The sequence below is a fragment of the Hippopotamus amphibius genome, chromosome 4, assembly GCF_030028045.1.
Source record: "Hippopotamus amphibius kiboko isolate mHipAmp2 chromosome 4, mHipAmp2.hap2, whole genome shotgun sequence".
Classification (NCBI taxonomy): Eukaryota; Metazoa; Chordata; class Mammalia; order Artiodactyla; family Hippopotamidae; genus Hippopotamus; species Hippopotamus amphibius.
In genome coordinates this window covers 97,900,431-97,923,741 of record NC_080189.1, presented here as the reverse complement: position 1 = coordinate 97,923,741, position 23,311 = coordinate 97,900,431, and the positions used below count along the sequence as shown (strand labels likewise).

Below are 23,311 nucleotides of genomic sequence, written 5' to 3'. Positions count from 1 at the left end.
TTCAGCATTGGTTTTGCAGCAAGTAGGGCTGTGACAGCAGCAGTGTGCACCCTGGGTGGCGAGTGAGCATGGCACCACCAAGCTCTTTCCTGGAACTACATGCAGCATCTCAGCATCAAGCTGCCGTAACTTTGAATTATGTCTGTGGGATCTATGCTTTATCTTGATTTATTTTGTAAATCCATTGGCAAGATGTGTCCTAAGGTAACTGCTTCTTTGCTTTACGCCATTTCAGCTTACGAAAGGTTTCACAGGAACACTATACTTTTGTATAATGCGGGAAATGTGTGTGTGCGTATAATTTAATTTAATTTTTTAAAATAAAAGAGTTCCTTAGAGGAGGGTGCAAGTAGGATGTCATGAGACCTCAGCTCTTTGTTTTGGTGGGCAGGAGGTATTGACATCGCTTCTTTTTCTGCTTGGAATTGTTTATTCATTAAAGAGATTGGATGATAAGCAGAAAATTTTCAGTGTATTAAGTATAATTTTCTCAGTGTTAATTTCAGCCATCCTCCCTCCCTCCCTTTGTCCTTCCTTCCTTTTTTCCATCCACCCAATCTTGTGTTCTTTTTACTTCTTTTTCATTGCTTGGGTCATATGGAAGATGTTCATTGAACTTTAGAAGAAATTGACAAAGAGCTTTTCAAAATGGTTGTAGCATAGAGTCCAGCAGTGCATTTGAATTCTAGTTGTTGTACGTATTTACCAACATTTGTATTGTCAAGTCTTGTTTTATTTTAGTCTTTCTAAGTGTTATGTATGAGAAGTAATATCTCCTCATGGTTTCTATTTGCATTTCCCTTCTGTATAAAGGTGTTGAGCGCTCTTCATATGTCTGTTGTCCGTGTGTTTTGTGTGTTTGCGTGTGTATGTGTGTTGTGTCAAAATGTTTTACCCATTTGCTATTTTTGGGCAATCACTTTATTATTGAACTGTAGGAGTTCTTTGTGTATGCTAGACATGAGATCTTGTCATGAATATATTTATATAATATTTAACATAGAATATACACATATACACATGTGCATCACATACATATGTGTATGTGTGTAATGTTTCCTTCTGTCTGTAGCTTTTGCTTTTTCATTTTCTCAGTAGTGTCCTTTGGTAAACAAAAGTTTACCATTTGAAGAAGTACCATTTCTCAATATTTTCTGTTATGATTAGTGTTTTTATGTCTTCAGATATCTTGCAAAGGCCACAAATTACAATATCTGTTCTTAAAGTGTTATTAACGTTATTATTGTACTTTTATATAGTATGTAAGTTTTATATAATATGTAAAGTTTTACACCAGTGTAGTCCCATTTACACCTTCATCTTTGTGCTATGATTATCTATTATATTTAGGAACACATTATAAACTCTATAATACAATGAAATGTGTTATTAGGAATCAGTTGTTTTTTAAAGAACGTGAGATCAAAATATGTTCATCTACATATTTACCATTGGTGCTCTTTCCTCCTGTATATAGGTTGGCATGTTTATCCAGTATTATTTTTGTCATCCTGTAAAATTTTCTTTAGCATTTCTTGTAATGCAGGTCTGCTGCTCACAAATTCTCTCAGCTTTTTTTTTTTAATCTAAAAATATCTTTATTGTAGCCTCCGTCTGGAAGAATATTTTGTTGTACGTGTGACTCTGGGCTTTTACTTTTCTCTTTCTGTGCTTTAAAGATGTTCTATTACCTCTCAACCTCTCCCTTGTTTGTGATAAAAAAAAAATTAGCTGCATTTTGTATGGTTAGTTCCCATCTATGTAGTGTGTTTTTACTTCCCTGACTACTTATAAAGTGTTCTCTATATCTTTGTTATTCAACAGTTTGACTGTGATGTGCCCAACATTGGTTTTTTTTTGTGTTTATTACTCTTCTTGAAGTTGACTGAGCTTCTTGGATTTGTAAGTTGATATTGTCACCAAATTTGGGAATTATTTTAACCATTATTTCACCAGTAATGTTTTTCTGCCCCTTTTGCTCCCTCTTTTCTTCCTATGACTCCAATTCCATGTATGTTAGGCCACTTGGTGTAGTCCAAAATTCACTGAGCCTCTATTTTTCTCCCAATATTTTTCTCTTAAACTTCAGATTACATAGTTTCTATTGCTTTGTCATTAACTAATTCTTTTGCAGTCTCAAACTTGATCTTAAGCTCATCTGTTGAATTTTAAGTTTCATGTGCTATAGTTTTCAGTTCTAGAATTTCCATTTACTTTCAAGAATGGTTCTTATTTCCCTTATAATAGTTGAGAGTCCTCATTCCTTCACTCACTGTATTCATCTTTTATTTGATGTTGTTGACTATATATATATATATGCTTTTAAATTTATTTATTTATTTATTTAATTGGCTGTGTTGGGTCTTTTTTTGGCTGTGCACAGGCTTTCTTTTCAGTTGCAGTGAGTGGGGGCTACTCTTCGTTGTGGTGCGCGGGCTCCTCATTGCTGTGGTCTCTCTTGTTGCAGAGCACGGGCTCCAGGCACGTGGGCTTCAGTAGTTGCAGCACATGGGCTCAATAGTTGTGGCTCATGGGCTCTAAAGCACAGGCTCAATAGTTGTGGCGCATGGGCTTAGTTGCTCTGCGGCATGTGGGATCTTCCTGGAGCAGGGATCGAACCCATGTCCCCTGCATTGGCAGGCGGATTCTTAACCACTGCACCACCTAGGAAGCCCTGTTGATTATATTTTTAAGAGCTATCTTAAATACTTGTCTGTTTCTTTTGATTATCTTTTTTCTCAATTAAGGGTTTTACTTTCCCACTTCTTTTCATTTCTAGTAAATTTTTATTATATCTTGGGCATCACAGATGTTAGAATGCAGGGAAAGTGGGTTATTTTTTCTTTGATTTAAAAGGTGTTGGATTTTGTTCTGGAAGCCAGTTTATTTACTGGAAGAATGCCTTGATCTCCTCAGGTCTGGTTTAAAATTTTTCTTTAGGGTGGCCCTGTATGGGACTCACCCTTAGCTCTAGGTCATGGTCTTTACTCTAGGGCAGGAGTTGGCACATTGTGGGCTGTGGGCCCTCCCCTGGTTTTTGTAAGTAAAGTTATATTGGAATACAGCTGCACTCATTTATTTATATATTGTCTATGGTTGCTTTTGAGCTACAGTGGCCTATTTAAGTATTACGGGAGAGACCAGATGGTTCATAAAGCCAAAATTATCGACTCTCTGGCCCCTTATGAAAATGTTTGCTGATACCTACTCTAGGGCATGACCCTTAGTCCTAAAGTGTGGCAATTCTGGCGTCTCAGATGAATGCCCGATGTGGTTACTAACTCTTCTTCTCTCTCACTGGCCTGGAGCTTCAGTGACTCCCATAAAAGTGACTTCTCTGATGATGTCTTAGCTTTGCCATGGCTGTTCTCTGGTAGGCCTGTGCAATCCAGCCCCGAGCCTGGACCTACAGAGAAACTCCATGTGGACTTCTGGAGCCCCTGTTTTCTCTGCTTCTCAGGCCTGTAAATTCCAGTTGTTTCAGCTGCCCCACACACTCACCCCTGCTCCTCCGCTCAGCGAGGCTACTGTACTCTACTTGGTGCGATCTCCCAGTGCCATAGTCTGGAAAATGTGCTGAAGAATGAAGTCAGGGTCAGTGTGGGCTTTGTCTCATGTGTTTTCCTGCTGTCAAGAATCTGAGTCCTGCGCTGCCTATGGTCAATGCCTGAACATGTGTTTTGTTTAGCTTACTAGATGGTTAAAGGAAAGGGCACATCCAATACCAATTAGTGAGTCATGTTGGGATGTGGAAGTCGCAGTCTTCCACTCAATATTTTTTTTTCCTGTTAATAAACAGAAAAGAATTTGCCAAAATCTCACTCTTATAATCCAGAATAGAAAGTTAAATTTGAAGAGAAGGATATTAAGCTGTGCTGTTGTACAGTTTGGTTGGAAATTTTTTTTCCCCCCAAAGTTGGCACATGACTCATTATTGATTAATCTAAGAATTAGCTCGTGGTTAGATTCACAACCCAACTTTTGTTCACTAGTGTATTTTTTTAATTTTTCATTTTACTTTTTAGATAAAAATTCTGATCAAACTTTTACCCCTACTGTGTACTATGACACTGTGATCTATATATTTTATTTAGGTTCACTTTAAATGGATTTTTTCTAGGATGATTTCTTCTCTCGTAATCAAGGAACCCCTGCATTCCCCTGCCAAGTGTGTTTATAAAGCAAACTTTAGATGTTGTTTGAGAGAATAACTCCATCTAAGACTGCTGGAATTACTCATCATCTCTTTAGTGATCAAATTTTTGGTGAAAAATAGCAGTTGCATAGCCAATTGATTGCATAACCTTACCATGATTTAGGAAGTCATATGCCACAAGAAATGAACCTCTTTCCAGCAGTGGTGTTGGCCTTTGAGTTCCAGTTGAGCTTCAGACTCCTCTGCCGTGCTTTGTTGATGGAACCACTTTTATTTATTTATTTTTAAAAATAACTTTTTAGCAACAATTGTAGTTTATTTTTATTTATTATTATTTTTTTGTGGCCACACCACACGGCATGTGGGATCTTAGTTCCCCAATCAGGGATCGATCTCGTGCCCCCTGCAGTGGAAATGTGGAGTCTTAGCTGCTGGACCGCCAGGGAAGTCCCTCAACTTTTAAATCTCAGTTACAGAATTTGTGAACAGAAGAGGTTTCTGAATGCTCACATGAAATGGTTTTGTTTCTGCAGCTCTTCTTGGGTCCCTCGTGGAAATTACATAGAGTCCAATCGTGATGACTGCACGGTATCTTTGATCTATGCTGTGCACCTCAAGAAGTCGGGTTATGTCTTCTTTGAGTACCAGTATGTGGACAACAACATCTTCTTTGAGTTCTTTGTAAGGCCTTTTATATTCTAGAATTCACTTTTTAAAGAACATTCATGTAAAATTTCTCTTAATCATTTGTTCCCATTCCATTGTATGCATCCTTGGTTTTTTGTGTTAACTGAAGCTTTCCGTACAAAAAGAAATGTTATTTTTTTCTATAATATTTTCTGATTAATATTGTTTCTTTAACTTTGAGCTCTCACCTTGTAGAGTAACATTGGGCTTGTTTTCCTTTTGGATATGATTATTAGGTGACCATTTGTTTGAAACTTTTTGTGTGACAAATGTTTTCCCTAGATTCATTTAAATTTTTTTTATAGCTACAGATGCTGCTTTGTTTAAAAACAGGTTTTCACCAGTTTTAGTTTTTGTTTAAAAGGCTTTTTTTCTCTTTGCAATTTCAAATATTTGAGTTATTTAAGTGTATTCATGGGCAATTAGAAGTGGCTATGTGTTTCTGATCCTGTACAATCTAAAGGAATCAATGAGATGAGACAGTTGACGTCTCTGGCAAGAGATTAAATAACATTACAGAATACAGGAAAAATAATAGCCTAACAGAATAGGCTGTTACCAAGAAAATTATTTAACTATTTTATATAATCTGTATCTAATCTCGCAAATATTTGTTGTGGCAGTGACTCAAGATGCTTGAGAGAAAGTTGTTCAGATTAACTTTGTAAACCAGAAAAAAAAAAAAAAAGTGTGCATTGTGCAAGTACCTGGGAAAATATCTTGTAAAATGTTTCTGTGGTCCAGATTTCAGGAATAAATGTACTGATAATGCTAAAACAAATTTATATTGCTCTTGATAGTGGAAATTTCTAAATCAAAAGTTTGCTAGGAAGAGATATTTTCCATGAAGGTATGAGCCTTAGATTTAAAGTAAGAGATTCTGGCTCAGGTCCCAACTCTACAGTTGCTAGTTGCGTGTTATTGGACAGTTAAATTAACTTTCTAGCCCTCAGCATTCCTTTTTGTAAAGTGGATTGCAGACAAGACCTTTTAAGGAGCCTCTTAGCTCTAATATCCTTTGATGAGTTTAAGATGTTTAGCAATATTCAAACAGATGGGCTTTTTAAGCTACACTTTGTTTGTAAGACACTTCTCAGAGTGAATGATTCCCTATTCCATGGGACATTTTTGCAATATTACTAAAATAAAGTTAAGAAGCAAGGTAATTGCGTAATTGTTAGAATAAGCATTTAGTTTTGTGTTGTCCGTTAAGTCCTTTGAGAGTTGTTAGTAAAGATACTCTTAAGGCATGAAGTTTCATTACTTCCTCTCAACTATGACTTTGTTCTTCTGGTTGCGGACTGAGAAGGGATGGTGAGTTCATGTTCCTTCTTTTATTGATGTTTCAGCTTCACAGGTTGCAATTTATTGCCTTAGAGGGTCAACACCTTACGGCCATCCCACTAATAGTTAGTGGAAAGGAAATGTCTGCAGACTGAAAGATGCAGGTGCACCTGTGAACATTACATAATTGAAAGCAGTAAAGTATTTAATTTTAGGAGTCTGGGAGTTTCCTTCAGCTCTCCCCTCCACACACACTTTTTTTTTTTTTTTTCAAATGATGAAACTGAAATCTGGAGAGAATAAGTGATTGGACGAAGGTTATACCTTTACTAGTTACTTTTAGAATAACAGGAGAACTCAGATCTCCAGAATGCCAGTAGAATGCCACAATAACGCCTGATGTTTGATATCTGCTGGAAAAAAAGCTCTCAGTTTAGCTAAACACTGACCACCAAAGGTATATTCAGGGTTCTTATCTGTTTAAAAATGCCTTAACATTTGCATTAGAATTGTCATTATACTTATAAATATGACATCGAAATTCAGTTAAAGCAAATATCCTCAGTAGCAGTACCAGTATTCTCTGGTATTTGGCTGGTACAAGGACCTGTTTCCTAGTTAGTAAGTCTTTAGGAAATAACTCTTAGGGAGAAGATTTTAATGCTGTTTGTGACTTTAGTCCAGGGGATGAATGAAGTGGAAAAATGATTTAGAGAAGAGAGAAATAGCCATTTTGGCAGAAGTATAGTTGATGAGATGTCATTTTAATCCTACTCTGCTGCTGACTGTTACACAAGACTGTAAAGATGGCCTAATTTTTGATGTCTGTGCATTCTTCACAGGCCTGGAAAAGTATGTCCCAACCCCTAGGTATGTTGGAAGAATTGTCTGAAAAGCACAAAGTGTTTGGTGCTAAAGATATTAGCTCTGTTCTTTGGAACTGGCGTAGAATATCATTATCATTTGTCTCCAAATACCAACTGGAGGCTTTGACTTTGGCTGTAGCCACTTACCTGTACACATTTGAGTTAAGTCCCAGGGAAATGAAAACAAAGCAGATTTCATTTATTTATTAATTTAATATTTTAACAGCTCCAAACCTTATAAAAATAAACTTTATTTTTATACTATTGGGCCTGCATGGTGAATGCAAGCTTTTACATTTTTGGAGTGGCTTTTTCTGCTTTATGTGAGTTTTCAGTGTTACCTCTCTCCTCTGCCTTCCATGCTGCTGCTTGCCCTGACTTCTTAATAGGCTAGTCTTTTTGTTACACTAGTGAGGATGGTTTACTTAGAACGACTAACTCATATGCAGTTGTCACGTAGGCCCCAGAGGTCTTGGTGTGTTTGCTTGTTGACAGTTACTCATGGCCATTGTTTTGTACGCATTGAAAGAAGCTCTTGCAGCCTGTGCTGTGCTGAGTAACAAATTTAATTAAAGCCATCATTCAAGAAGCTTTACTGGGGCCCTTGTGTTTACTCCACAGATTCAGAATGACCAGTGCCAGGAGATGGACACCACTGCTGACAAGTGGGTAAAACTCACAGACAACGGAGAATGGAGCTCTCACTCTGTAAGTCTCTCTCTCTCCTTCTCCTCTCCCACCCACCCCATTCTCCTCCTTCCTTTTCCCAATCTTTTTTTTTTTTAAGTTTATGTTAAGGAAAAAAAATCAAAATTGTTTTTTAATGCAGAAATTTCTAGTTAGGGGAGAAATTGCCCCTAAGTTTCATGGACTCAGGCTCTCTCTAGTATTATTTTCCTGCCTTTCTCTCCTTAGCTGTCTCTCCCTTCTGTTTCCCATCACACTTCAACTCTCCTCCTTTTCAAAAGGGCATTAACAGGAAGTACGTCTACCCGAAACTAAGGCACAGAACCTCTGCATATGTAAGTTTACACACGTGGCAATCACAGGAAGGAGAATCCGTGACTCTTGGCATTGGAAGCATCCTTGCGTTTCTTTCATCTGGCTTTCTCTGCAGTCTCCCCAACAAGTGATTTTCAAGCCTGTCTTGTTGGGGACTGTGCTGACCCCATTGTTGGACAGCGCTGTGTGTCACAGAATTCTTCCCTGTCTGGAGCTGAAACCTGCTTTCTATCTGTCACCCATGGTTCAAAGTTCTACCCTTTCTGGTTGTGTCTGGTAAACTAACTACTTATTTCTTTAAGGACAACTCTAAGTGCTTGAAGGCAATTATCAGGTAACACAGTCTCTGAATCTGCTCTTATTTGAGACACTGTCCCTTTGGAGTGAGACATGGATTTAAAATCTAACTCTGGTTTATAGTAGTTGTGTTTCTTTAGGCAATTGACTTTGTCTCTTTGACTCTGATCGTTCGTATGAGGAACGGGACCAATCTTACAGAGTGAAGTGAGGTGATACATGGGGAGGGCCAGGGGTGGTGCCTGCAGTGTAGATTGAGCTCTATGTCAGTGTGACCACCCATCCTTGCCTTTGTGTTATAGCAGGTACCTCATCCTTGAGTGATTAATATAATGTCCCCGTTCAGATAATTTTTTGATCTGTATGCCTGAAAGTGATATTAGTACCACTTAAGATCCATTCACCTAAGCGTTCAGTCCGCTGGGCTTTGAAGGTACAAGAAACCCTTGGCAACAAATATGCTTTCTTCACTTACAGAGACTTCACACAAAAGGAAAGTACTTAACGCACTACTTCTCTGAGTCTCTGGCAGGGTGAAATAGTCAGATATGTTTTAATTTTATACGGCTTGAATTTGGCCAGCAAGAGACTGCATAAAAGAAGAAGGGCGGCAAATGAGAAAGCAAGGCACCCTTAACATTAGTTTCCTTGACTGAATCAGCATGAAATTGATCAGAAAAGTAGTTTGATTTATAAATGTAAAAATATTCTGGTGGCAAAGGAAGCAGATATTAGACATAGAATCATTTAAGTTCTGGAGTCATAGAGTTAAGTCAGGTTATTCTATAAGAACAGTCCTGTTTTTCTCTTGTTGCTGTTGCAGTGTTGCTTGCTAAATAATTTTAAAAGGAAGGAAACTCATTCTGTTATCTTTTTGGAGCCCAGTGATCTACTTATGAATAGTGGCAGCCAATCAATATGTAATTGGGCTAAGTGCCTTTCAGTCTCTAAAATGAGTTCCTTTTAAATATAATGCAAATGATTTGAAAATCATTTTATCTTTTTTCATGATTGAAGAATTTTCTTTTCCTCCTTCATTGCTATATTTTTGGCATTGGCAAACAATTTTTCTTTTTTTTTAGAAAATGTGAATTGAAGCAGAGCTTAGGTCTCAGTTAACAGTAGATTTTAATTTGTGGGTTCCAAAAAATGGTGTTTCATTATAATGAATTGGAAAGTATATAATGGATTAGCTTTTAGATACGGTTGGAAGTAGCATAGTTTATCTGACCTGAGTATCTTGTGTTCTCTTTACAGGTAATGCTGAAGTCAGGCACAAACATCCTGTACTGGAGAACTACAGGCATCCTTATGGGTTCCAAGGCAGTCAAGCCAGTGTTGGTAAAAAATATCACAATTGAAGGTATTTTACAGCAGTCTGCTCTACTAGTCAGCTGTCACATTTTATAGTTAGTTAAAATATTGATTACATTGTTGGTTTTGCTAGCTCACCCGGATATAGGACAGAAATGAATATGTTAGGCATCATATAGACCTAGAGACCATGGTTTCTGAGAAAATTGGGATTTTTTTTTTTTCTGTAACCCTAAACTGAATTATTTAATCTGTGTGGAAAAAGTATACATAATGACAGTTGTAGTATCTTAAAATAAAAGAAAATGACCTTTATTAATAAGATCCTACTGTTCATTCGGGAAGCCTCTATTGTGCTGACAAAGTGCGTATTCAGGTCGTCAATATATCGGTAAAAATAGCAGTGAAATAAAATATCTCAGCCTGACTGTCTCCTATACCTTTTGCCTCTCTGAACCAGCTGTGCATTTTCTGGCTCAGGACAGTAGCCAGTAAGCCCTGTCATGGTTCATTCTCAATTAGGGCTACATTTAATTAAAGTAGTGATTCTCTATTAAAGTTTGGCTTACATTTTAGTATGTTTTAAGTGTAGTTGTTCCTGTGATGCTAACTCATTAGTTATAGGGACATCTGCTGGCGAAGGCTGGAATTACAAGCCAGAAGAAAGGGCGAGCCTTTCCCAGGGTCCCTTAGGTCTTGTCTATGATGTAGTCAGCACTGGAGGAAAAGGGAATGGGTAGCCACAAAGATGAGAGAATTGTACAGAATCGGAGGGGACCTTGGAGTTTATCCCACTGCTGACTAGTGGAGTTGTCTTTTGACAGCTGAGGCTTATATACCTCTATCAAATCTGAATCTCTTGTTGACGTGTTTGCTCTACTTATGTATTCAATTCAGTATACAGCCTAGTTCCTTGCACACAGTGAATACGTTTTTGGTGTTGAATTAATGGGATGTAAAAGACCCGGGCTGAGTTTACGGTTAATATTTGTCCTCACTTCTGGTAGAGGCAGCAAGGACGCACTGATTTCCTTGCTGCTGCGGAGTCCTCCCTCCCACGCTCCGTTTCCCTTTCCCACGCAGGGGTGGCGTACACATCTGAGTGCTTTCCATGCAAGCCTGGCACCTTCAGCGACAAACCAGGTTCGTTCATCTGCCAAGTGTGTCCCAGAAACACCTATTCTGAGAAAGGAGCGAAAGAATGCATCAGGTGTGACGAGGACTCCCAGTTTTCAGGTAAGATGAGTCTCCAGTTCGTAGGCTTTGTTCTTTTCTTTCTAAATTCAGGTTCGTTGAGAATATAGAGTCATAAGCCAGAAATCACACTTACAATGAGGTGGAAACAGTGGGCCAGAAACCAAAGTGCTGGACTGAAGCCATACTGGGTGGGACTTCAGTTACCACAGTAGGGCTTATAATTACCCCTTTCTGCAGGACTTTTCTCTTTGTAATGTTTCCTATACCACCACCTCCCCCCGCAGGTAACCGTTTTCAAAATGCTTACACTTGTGTAAAAAAGTCCATATTGTACTTTTAGATGGTTCATGGGCGTGGAGATGTACTTAGAAACTTTTAATTTATTCTAAATTTACAGCATTCTGTGATAATGGAAGAAGTCTTCTTGGAAAAACTATGATATGTTCCTTGTGTATCATGGAAACGTTTATTGCTCTAGGGAAAGTAAAGATGCAGGCCTTTATTTCTTTAGGCCTAGCTAGTTCTACCTAAATTCCTCTGCTGAGGTTATTTTTGCTTTTCGCTTGGCTATTTTTTTTTTTTGTATATTTGTTTTCATGTTTGCCTTTTCTTAGAGTCACAACGTAAATGACTCATTTCTGAAATGCGTTTATATGTTGCAGAAGAAGGATCCAGTGAGTGTATGGAGCGCCCTCCCTGTACCACCAAAGACTATTTCCAGATCCATACTCCATGTGATGAGGAAGGAAAGGTACAGGCCACGTTCAGTCTGCTCCATCCCACACTCATCCACCCCTTTTCCCACTTTGAGCAGACTCGAATTCGTTCATGAGAGAATTAAATGAGCAGATTTATAGCATACATGTGTAAGTAGCACAGAGGAAATTTAAGACTTTAGACTCTGAAGCCCACCTTCCTGGCTTTGATTTTCACATCTGTTGCTTGTTAGTGCTACGGACAAGTTATTTGCTCCAAGTCTCAGTTTTTTCCTCTGTAGAATGGGAATAGTATCAGTACCTACTTCATAAGGCTGCTATGAGAATACATGAGATACTGAATGTAAGGTTCCTACCTAGCATGGTGCCCGGCACACAGTGAGTGCTCAGTTACTGCTATTTTTAACAGTTATATTTTTTTCAGAAATAATAATATCAGGAGAAGCACAGCCTTAAAATGTGTTCTGTGACTCACAGAATGGAAATACTGTGTAAATTCTCTTTAACTGTTTGGTTACTCAGTAGGTTTGGTCAATAAAAGCCATGCAGCCAGAGGCTGATTCGTTTATGGCAGATTACTCTGTAATTGCATTTAGAAAATACAAAGTAATTACCATATAAATGGCACTTAGCCAGAGGAAACATGCACACATGAACTCTGCGGCTGATCTGCCATTGTCTTAATTAAAAAGTTAGTCTTACCAGCCTGTGTCAGTGGGAGAAACTGGGATTAAGGTGGCTGTGATGCAGCATTCTTTGTGTGTTTTTGCATCTTGGAAATAATGACATTTAATTTCTTGGCTTAGTTTGGAAAATATACATAAATGTCAGTATGACTTTCTTTTCTTAATTTTATATCCTTAGGTTCTAATCTATAATTTTTATATTTATATAATTGTTAATCTTACCCTTCCTTGGTCCTTTAGTCTTTTAAAAAAAGAATTTATTTTTGAATACTTAAGACCAAATATATTCTTGTATTTACAGTCCAGCAAGTACTTACTAACTCAGAATAAGTCAAAGGAAGGCTATTTTAAATTCGTGGAAAATTTCAATGATTAGAAGCACATCTTTTACTTTTAATAAGAACAGTAACTCTAACAGCTTTTAAGTGACAGGGAGTTAGGAAATAAGATCTTGAATGTCCTACTGTCATGGCCAAGTAAGGCCTATTTCTATCTGGAAAATGTATGTAGAGAGCCATTAAGGTGGGTTGAAATAACTTGGAATCATGTTTCTTTAGCTAAACTTTTCTTCGCTAAACTTTTCTTATTAACGAGTAAGGCAAATTAAATTTAGTTTATGTAATGTTAATTCAGCATTACTGAAGCTTAAATGAATGAGATCTAATATACAAATAGATCTCGTTTTTGCTGGAATGAAAACATTCAAGTCATATCTCTATGATGTCAGTGAGTAATTTTTATTATGTCAGTGGATACAGTGACAAAATCTCGTTGACCTGGGCTTGAGGAAGTAAAGCCATGTATAAAATGTAGGATGCACAGAATGCATAGACACACGTGTGTGCACATGTGTATACCCACAGGCATGTTGGGTATCCATATACACAAATTATGCTCTTTTTGTCGTGTTTGGGTAAACTCTGAACTTGTTCTCGATATAGAACAAAACAGTGTACCAGCACTCCATAAACTCAGTGATTCTTTTTTTTTTTTAGTTTTTATTGGTGTATAGTTGATTTGTGATATTGTGTTAGTTTCTGCTGTATAGCAAAGTGAATCAGTTATTCATACGCATATATCTACTCTTTTTTTTTTTTCCACTCTTTTTTAGATTCTTTTCCCCTGTAGGTCATTACAGAGTACTGAGTAGAGTTTCCTGTGCTGCACAGTAGGTCCTTGTTAGTTATCTATTTTATATCAGCTATTCTTTAAAAACTGATTTAAGACTTAATTCAAGAGAAATGTTTCTAGCTTCAGAAGTGAACAAAATGCAGTGGGAACGTAACTGGATGACAGATACAGTGAAGAAGTGTCGATTACACTTGTGAAGTTGAATTTTTTTCTAATTTTGTTTGTTCCAAGATTTTCATTTGTCCTGGTTTCATCTTTTTTAAGAGGTATTTTATTCTTCTTTGAAGTAGCCTGGTGATTTGCCGGTGGCTTAGTGATGTTTCCCAGGTTGTTCAATGAGTGTGTTTTGGCTCTTCTTGTCCTGTCATACTCTTTTGGATCTCAGTTTCCCCTTGTTTGGAGAGGATCATCAAGGGAAGTGGCTCTTGAGGTATACAGACCTTGAACGTTATAATTTATACGACACAGAAATGTTCAAGTTTTTGAAGCTTCATTATTTGATTGCTTCCTGCCTGTAGGGGACATTTTTAAGGAAAATTTTAATTGCTAACCAGGACCATTCTAATCCTAATTGAGAGACTCTCATTCACATCATGAAAAATGTGGACTGCCTACTCATTCACTCATTTCTAAAAAAAATTTATTTATTTATTTATTTATTTATTTAGTATTGGCTGCGTTGGGTCTTCGTTGCTGCGAGGGCTTTCTTTAGTTGCAGTGAGTGGGGGCTCCTCTTTGTTGCGATGCATGGGCTTCTCATTGCAGTGGCTTCTCTTGTTGCAGAGCACAGGCTCTGGGCATGTGGGCTTCAGCAGTTATGGCACTCAGGCTCAGTAGTTGTGGCTCGCGGGCTCTAGAGCACAGGCTCACCAGTTGTGGCGCACGGGCTTAGTTCCTCTGCAGCATGTGGGATCTTCCCAGACCAGAGATTGAACCCGTGTCCCTGCACTGGCAGGCGGATGTTTAACCACTGCACCAACAGGGAAGTCCCTCGTTTGCTCATTTATTCAGTGAATATTTACTGAGCACTGGTTATATGCAGAGTGCTGAGAGATGAGGGCAGAGCCACGCAAGGATAGGCAGCAGCAGAAAATATGTGTCTCCGTAGATGGTAGAGCCAGCCGTTCTTGCTCAGCTTTAGCGAGCATCAGACTCACCTGGAGGTTCCCGTCTCAGATTTGCTGTTTCAGTAGGTCTGGGGCAGGGCCTGAGAATGTACATTTCTAAGAAGTTCCCAGGTAATTCTGATTCTGCTGGTCCAAGATCTCAGCAATTAAAGAACTACTTGTCTACATTTTAAGGGAAGAGGTCGTCTGTCAAAGAAAACGAATTATTTCAATTGTTATTAGTGCTACAGCAGGGAAGTCTGACTGAATCAGGGGCTCTGACCGAATCAGGGCAGGCTTCAGAGCTGTGTAAAATCTGGGCAAGGGGTGGGAGGAGAGCATTTCTGCAGGAGGGAGAGGATGCTGAAGACCTGAGGTCGGAGGGAGCCTGAATGTGACCAAAATGTGGTGTGAGCGGGGAGGTGATTGGATGCCACTAATGCCACAGGCTATTGCTAGAGTAGGTGCGCTTTCAGAGGAGTGAGTTAACTTGACAATTTGATGTATGTTTTGTTTCCTAAGGTTGCTGAGAGCCCACTTTTTACATATGTATGAGGTACACCCATATAGCCACATACAAGCACACGTGTAGAGTCAGTGCCTGAGTTTTGAGCCCGAAAGAATGTTGACCAGTGATAATGGGCAAGCGTTCTTCAAGACAGGGCACCTTTTAATATTAACAAGATATTTGATAGGGCTTCTCCCTATGGGTAACATCTCCCTACGGGGAAGACAGAAAACTGTGGACCACATGATATGGTTAAGTGGATATATGGCTAGTTCAAGAACTATATGTAAAACGTTGGATTTTATAAACAATAGCAACTAGGAGTGTAGTGGATATGAACTAGGAGTGTAGTTGGTATCATAGATTTGCCATCGGAAGATAAATTTAACAAAGTATTTCTACATATCCTAACTCGTATTGAGAAGAATATTAATTCAGATGACTTATTTTCATCATTTTATTGAAAAATCCTTAACTTGCGTGAAAACATTAGAGGGAAGTGTATCAAGCTGTAAATTAATAAAGTTGGATCAGAAAGATCTCAGGGTGCTTGAAGAATGAGCTCAAATTAGTAAAATCAGAATTTATCTGTGTCAAAGGCAGTCTCAGATATAAAAGTATTGAGAAAGGAGAAGACATTAACTTGCCAAAAAGATTTCCAAGAAAATACGAGCTTTAGAAGACCCAACTAACCAATTAAAAAATACAGCAAATATTTAAAGGGGGAAAACCTTCCAAGAATACAAAAATTGAAAATTGGATTTTCATTTAAGCTGTCTTTTTTTTTTTTAAAAAATTGTTTTATATTGCAGTATAGTTGATTTAAAATGTGGTGTTAGTTTCAGGTGTGCATAAAAGTGATTCAGTTATACATATAAACGTATCTATTCTTTTTCAAATTATTTTCTGATTTAGGTTACTATGGAATACTGAGCAGAGTTCCCCGTGCTACTCAGAAGGCCCTTGTCGGTTGTCTATTTTACGTATAGTAGCGTGTGTATATTAACCACACGCTCCCAATTTATCCCTCCCCCCTTTTCCCTTTGATAACCATAACTTGGTTTTCTACATCTGTGACTCTAGTTCTGTTTTGTAAATAAGTTCATTTTTACCATTTTTTAAGATTCCACATGAAAGTGATGTCATATGATATTTGTCTTTCTCTGTCTGACTTCACTTAGTATGAAAATATTGAAGTCCATTCATGTTGCTGCAAATGGCAATGAGAGTGGAGTGTGGGAGAAGAGACACCCAATGGCTTGTGTCTCTGGACTTCTTCCCCCTCACACTACAGCCCCTGGGCAAATCCCAAGCCCTGCAAACGATGTGCAGAGGCTGCTTTCGTCCCTGGGTGCAGGGATCTAAGGAAGGAGGCTGGAGCTGGGAACCCCAGCAGCAGGAGACTGGAGACCAGGTGACTTTTCAGCACTCCTCTGCGCAGAGGGTCCACCTTGCTTTGGGTGCACTAAGCTTGCTTTAGCTGTCGGAGTCCCGCCTGGTAGTGGAGTTTGTCACCCATCCACAGGGGACCAGGCACTACGGGTCCAAAGGGAGTTCATTTACTGGCACATCCTTCCCAGCTCCCTCAGCCCCATGACAGTCCAGTCTTGGATCCAAGGCCGCTCAGTCTCCAGGGATGTGAACCAGACCAGGTTTCTGAGGTAGGAGGGAAATGTAGCAGCCATTCCTATTTTTGTCCCCTCTTAACTTCATTTTTAGATTATATGGAAGTGTAAGTGATTTACAATATTGTGTTTGTGCATTTTAGGTGTACCGCAGCTTGATTCAGTTACATGTAGATGTGCATCTAGTACGGTTGAGATGCTTTTCTGCTATTGGTTATTGCTGTGTTGAGTAGATTTTCCTGTGGTTTACAGTAGGTTCTTGTGGATTATCTAATTGATATATAGGTTAGTGTGTGTGTGGTAATCCCGACCTTTTAATTTGTCCCGGTACCCACCTTTCCCCTTTACTCACCATAGGTTTGTTTTCTAAATCTGTGCGTCTGTTTGTGTTTGGGAAAGGGAGTTCATTTGTACCCGTTTTCAGTTTCCACGTATCGGCAATATCATCTGGTATTTGTCTTTCTCTACCTGACTTAGTTCGTATGATCATCCCCAAGTGCATTGATGTTACTGCACGTGGCATTATTTCATTGTTTTTATAGCCAAGTAATATTTCCTTTGATATCTGTACCACATCTTCTTTATCCATCCACGCATGGACATTTTGGGTCCTGGTAGGTCCTGGCTAGTGTCAGTGGTGCTGCAGTGAAGGTTGGAGTGCACATGTCTTTTCAAGTCATGCTTTACTCCAGATGGACGCCCAGGAGTGGGATGGCTGGATCATAGGGTAGCTGTCCTTTCAGTTCCTTAAGGAACCTCCATTCTGTTCTCCAGAGTGGCTGTTACCAGTTTATCGTGCGAAAGTTCCCTTTTCTCCACCTCCCCTCCAGCAATTTTTGTTTGGAGAACTTTGAATGATGGCCATTCTGACTCTTGCCAAGTAATCCCTCCTTGTTGCTTTGATTTGCATTTGCCTACTCTAAAGCAACGGTGAGCATCTTTCCCTGTGCTTTGGAATTTTTTTTTTTAAATCAGGGCGTGTGAAATTTACCTTTTAAACTTGGCAGGTCTCAGCTACCTAACCCCAGGATGTTTGTTGAGGGCAGGTATCATTTAGAGCGCCACAGGCTTTGTGAATGTAAAGTGGCCATGAGCACCGGTTTTAAAGTTGTAGTTCCGGCCACAAGGCAGCAGCATTTTTTCCTGCCGAATTCGGGTTAGTGGATTAAGCAGAGGTTTGGTGAAAGTCCTGTTTCGGGGTGGTAGATGAGGGTGTAGTGTGGCAGAACAGACACCCAGGGTCTTAGGTCTCTTGAGTTCTTCCCCCTCACACTACATCCCTGGGGCAAATCTCAGCCCTTGTAAAGGATGTGTAGAGGCCGCTTTTGTCCGTGGGTGCAGGGATCTAAGGAAGGAGGCTGGAGCTGGGAACCCCAGCAGCAGGAGACTGGAGACCAGGTGACTTTTCAACGCTTCTTTGGGCAGAGGGTCCACCTTACTTTGGGTGCACTAGGCTTGATTTAGCTGTTGGAGTCCCGCCTGGTACTGCAGATTGTCACCCATCCACAGGCGACCAGGCACAGTACAGGTCCAAAGGGAGCTCATTTACTGGCACATCCTTCCCAGCTCCCTCAGCCCCATGACAGTCCAGCCTTGGATCCAAGGCCGCTCAGTCTCCAGGGATGTGAACCAGACCAGGTTTCTGAGTCAGGAGGGAAATGTAGCAGGCATTCCTTTTTTTTTTTCTTTCTCTTTTTTCTCTTAACTTAATTTTTAGACTATATGGGAGTATAGGTGTTTTACAATGTTTTGTTTTTCATTTTAGGTGTACTGCAGCTTGATACAGTTACATATAGATGTCCATCTAGTACCATTGAGATGCTTTTCTCCTGTCGGTTATTGCTGTGTTAGTAGATTTTCCTGTGGTTTACAGTAGGTTCTTGTGGATTCTCTAATTGATATATAGGTTAGTGTGTATGTGATAATCCCAACCTTTTAATTTGTCCCGGCACCCACCTTTCCCCTTTACTCACCATAGGTTTGTTTTCTAAATCTGTGCGTCTGTTTGTTTTTGGAAAAGAGAGTTCATTTGTATCCATTTTTAGTTTCCACCTATCAGCGATGTTATATGTTGTCTTTCTCTACCTGACTTACTTTAGTTCGTTAGATCATCTCCAAGTGCTTTGATGTTGCTGCGTGTGGCATCATTTCATTTGTTTTTATGGCCAAGTAATATTTCTTTCGATATTTGTACCACATCTTCTTTATCCATCTGTCCACGGACGTTTTGTTTCCTGTCAGGTCCCAGCTTCTGTGAATAGTGCTGTGTTGAAGTTCTGGGTACATGTGTGTTTTCAAAGCATGCTCTTCTCCGGTTAGACTCCCAGGAGTGGATTGACCAGATGATAGGGTAGCTCTATGTTTAGTTTCTTAAGGAATCTTCATACTGTCCAGCAGAGTGGCTGTTACCAATTTAGAATTACATCAAAGCTCGGGAATGTTCCTGTTTCTTTACATCCTCTCCAGCAATATTTGTATGTTGAGTTTTTAATGGTGGCCATGTGACAGTTGTCAAGTGATAATTCCTTGTTGTTTTAATTAGCATGTGTGTAGCGGTGTGCGACTTTGAGCATCTATCCATGTGCTTTCTTTTTTCTGTTTTAAATCAGGGTGTGGGAAATTTACCTTTTGAGGTTGTCTTCTTGAAAATCTGGCCTTTTTGAATTCTCTTTGCAGTACTTACTCCAAGACGTTTGTTGAAGGCAAGTATCATTTATAGCCTCAGAGGCCTCGTGAATGGGAAGTGCCCTTAAGCTCTGGTTTGGAAGTTTTAGTTATGGATAACAGCCACAAGGCGGCAGCATTCCTTCCTTCCTAAATAGGGTTAGTGGGGTAACCAGAGGCTTGGGAAAATCCTGTTCCATGGTTTTTTTTTTTTTTCAAAGTTTTAAAAAATATATTTAATGTATAGGATTGGAAAAAAGGATTCTTTGATAATAAACATATTCCAGGTAAACACAGGCTTCCTATACTGAATATTTAACTGCAAATATTAATACCCTAAGTTATACTTCTGCATAAAGGAGAAACTCCAAATCCTGTTCTTTAGGAAGACATGGAAGGTAAATTATACCTTAAGAGCAACTATTGCTATTTCTCCCCTTTCCTTGGGTGATCTAACATTTTACATGGATTAGTTACAAAAGGAAATATTAGACTCCACTGAATGTAAGCACAAGACACAGCTAAAATTGATCACTGAGAGTTCTAAATAATTGATGCTTACGAGTGTGAATAAATAAGTTAAATATTAGGTACAAGGCAGATTCCAAAACTAACTGAAGTATGAAAAAAAAAATGATATAAATACCTAATAGTCAGTTCATATAAACTTTGCTATTGGGTATGTTCCAGGCTTCTTCCTTTTCTTTTCTTTCTTTCTTTTTTTTTTTTGGCAGGGGGGCTGCTTTGAATACTCTAATTTAAGTAAACCCTTTGGGCCCCCAGGCTTCCTTTTCTATGCCAATGAGATCTGCTTCCTTTTCGTCGAATGTCTTCCACTGCTGGGCTCCAAGACAGTAAATTCTTTAACATTACCAAGGCCTTGATCAAGGAAAGGATTTATTTTAGAAACAAAACAACTTCTTTCTTCTTTCTAAAGGTCATGGTTGTTTTTTTCTGCTACTTGCTTTCTTCAACTAGTTATTAACTTCCTCGTGTAAAAAAAGTTACTGGGCAAGAACTAGTAGTCTCTGTTGGCTGTTGCACAGCGAGGTGGCTGGTTAATAAAGAAGACGCCCACTTAACCTTTTTCTCATTTGGTCTCATCCAAACCGTAAGTCAAAAGGATCAAGGTTACAAAGGACTCATGACCAAGGCACAACTTCTACAAATATCTTTGAATGGCCAGGGACAGCTTTATTTCTTCGGTCATGACCCCAAATGGGTCGTTATTGAACCAAGAATCCCTTCCCACCCGTTAGAGGCCTCTAAGCACAGATGCTTCAAAGATTAGTTCAAGGTAGTGCACAGAGGCTTCAGGAGAGTGACCAAAAAAGAGGAGGATGTGGTATACAAGAAAGAATCAACAAAGAACCCCACCCCCAGCAAAATATACAGGTTACTAGGATAAGAAGAGTCACTGATACAAATCCCTGACTATTCCACCTTCTGATAAATTCCTTTTACTATTTAGAAATTAAGATATTTTCAGTCTTTTGCCTTCCTTTTCCACATTGTCTCTAATATTCTGTAGTTTTCTGGAGTTCTGGACCAGGAAGACCAAGCTCTCCCTAAAATCACTAGTCCCATGGTCTCTGCCAACGTTTTCAAGCTCATCAAACAAAGACAATGTCTGAGTTTGGCCTGGACAATTTTTTGCTCTTCTAATTCTGCAAGAAGGGCCTGTTTAGTGCGTAATTCAGTCTTATACTTCTCCTGTAACTGTTCAATTTCTTTTTGGAGAATCTGGAGTTCTTCCTCACTATAAGGTTGCATCTCCTGAGATTTATCTTCCGGAAGCAAGATGTTTGGGGGAATACGCAAAATCAACTGTAAAAACAGCTGCTCCATTTTGCCAAAAAGGTTATCAAAACGTTCCTTCATGAAGCAGAGAAACTTTTCCGTGCACTTACGAATCTGGACTGGACTAATTGCGCAGTCTGGGATGCCATCCAGCTTCTTTAGAATAACCTGTTCAACAGCCTGCATCACTTCAAACAGGTAGTCTTGAAATGCGATGTAGATCCTCAGCATGCAAGTTTGCGGTGTGAAGCCAAAGAACTGGGCCTCATAGGTCATCGGATCAACAGACATCTTGGCTTATTTTGCTCTGCTAATTTTAATTGTGAAAAATCCAAGCGACCATGAAAGTGACGAATTCGAACACCGGCTTCCCGCCACCTCCTTTAAACCACCGCCTGCTGCCAGAGATAGGCGGCGCCGCCCTGTTCCATGGTTTTAAAGGAGTGTGGAGTGTGGGAGAACAGACACTGAAGGGCTTGTCTGTCTTTACATCTTCCCCCTTACACTACACCCCCGGACAAATCCCGACCCCTGCAAATGATGTGCAGGGCTGCTTTCGTCCATGGGGGCAGGGAGTATAAGGAAGGAGGCTGGAGTGGGAGCCCCAGCACCAGGAGCTGGGGATCCGGGTGGCTTTTGAAAGCTTTCTGGGCCAGCGGGTCCCCCATTTTTGTGTGTGTGTGTGCCCTAGGCTTGGTTTAGCTGTGGGAGGGTCCACCTGGATGTGGAGATTGTCACCCATCGAGAGGGGACCAGGCACTAGAGGTCCAAAGGGAGTTCCTTTAGTGGCATATCCTTCCCAGCTCCCTCAGCCCCATGACTGTCCAGCCTTGGACCCAAGGCTGCTCGGTCTCCAGGGATGTGAACCAGCCTGGGTTTTTGAGGCAGGAGGGGAATAGAGTAGGCATTCCTTGTTTTTCTCTTAACTTTTCGATTATATATTGGAGTACAGTTCGTTTACAATAGTGTGTTAATTTCTGCTGTACAGCAAAGTGAATCAGTTATACATATACATATATCTATTCTTTTTCAGGTTTTTTTCTTATATAAGTTATTACAGAATGTTGAGTGAGTTCCCTGTGCTATACAGTTGGTCCTTGTTTATTGTCTATTTTATATGTAGTAGTTTGTATATGTTAATCCCAAACTCCTGACAAGTCTCTTGTTCATCATGTGAACAAACGTTGTCTCATTTCTGCTTGCAGAAGTCGGGGGGATAAGGTGGTTTTGTAACGTTGTCAGCAACTTACAGAAAAGGCTTGTGGTTTTATTTATCTTGAGAACCAAAGCTAGGCAGGCTAACTTTTTTGGATCTGTTTAATCTCATGATGAAAATTGATGCCTCCTGTCCTTACCACTGTGGTACACGTGATACGCGTTTCCATTTAATGGTGGCAGAGCACGGTGTCAGGTTTGCTTCTGTGCTTGGGGATAATGATAAAATTAATTTACTGAATTAAAAAAATACTTTTCAGAATTGGAGTGGGGGGAGGCAGGGCAGGAGTCTCTTGACGCATGGGACTGGGAAGGCAAAACAGAGCAACCAGTTTTATGAAGCCTTTCTCTTGCTCGTCTCACTGGTATTCTGAGCTCGGTTTGATTTCCTTCTCAGGAGGGTTCTTTGCTGTGGTGCCAGATACCCCCTGACATCTCCACCCATCCACTATCCCCCTCACAGTGTTTGATCATTGGAGGGCTGCATGTCCAAAAGACTCTGATTGGCTGCGCTTGAATCACAAGCCGTCTCAGACCAGCCATTCTGTCCTGTAGCGTGAGGTACTCTGGTTGGACAGCTTAGTTCATCTGCTAATTCCTATGGCTGGGGAGGCCAGACCATATAACACCCAGTTCCTTTCAACATCACACAGGTCAGTTCCTAAAGAGAGATAGATGGTGTCTGTTAAAACAGTAAAACGAGAGTCATTCTGTACAGGTTCACAGAACACGTCCACTCTTAAATAAGGTCCATCTGGCAAGATTGTCTTGCAATACTGGGAATTCCCACATAATTTTGTATCCACCTCTCTTGATACTTACATGGTGATCATATTTTGCTAATGTTTTGGTATGAGATCACTTTATTGCAAATACTTGTAAAGACTGTTTCCTTCCCCAGAGTCTCTGCTTCCTGTAGACAGAAACATGTTCTTAATCATTAAAAAAAAAAAAAAAATCTCTAGACCTAGTAGAATACCTGCAATGCAGAAGGTAGTGAAACATCTTTTGAATAAATTAATGAATGAGAGAATTGGTAGATGAACGTATGATTAAC

At 39.6% G+C, this 23,311-nt stretch overlaps 1 protein-coding gene and 1 pseudogene across 5 annotated transcripts in view; one reads left to right on the top strand and one right to left on the bottom strand.

Annotated features, from left to right (window-relative positions):
• Positions 1 to 23,311, top strand: part of ELAPOR2 (endosome-lysosome associated apoptosis and autophagy regulator family member 2) — a 195,186-nt gene that overhangs the window by 110,248 nt on the left and 61,627 nt on the right. For all 5 annotated transcript variants that reach the window (XM_057733377.1, XM_057733378.1, XM_057733375.1 and 2 more), the window contains exons 4-8: positions 4,690 to 4,837; positions 7,615 to 7,701; positions 9,550 to 9,655; positions 10,690 to 10,842; positions 11,466 to 11,554. In XM_057733377.1, the coding sequence (XP_057589360.1) occupies positions 4,690 to 4,837; positions 7,615 to 7,701; positions 9,550 to 9,655; positions 10,690 to 10,842; positions 11,466 to 11,554 (583 nt within the window). The remainder of the gene's footprint in view (positions 1 to 4,689; positions 4,838 to 7,614; positions 7,702 to 9,549; positions 9,656 to 10,689; positions 10,843 to 11,465; positions 11,555 to 23,311) is intronic.
• On the bottom strand, positions 20,688 to 21,360 carry LOC130852379 (protein MIS12 homolog; annotated as a pseudogene).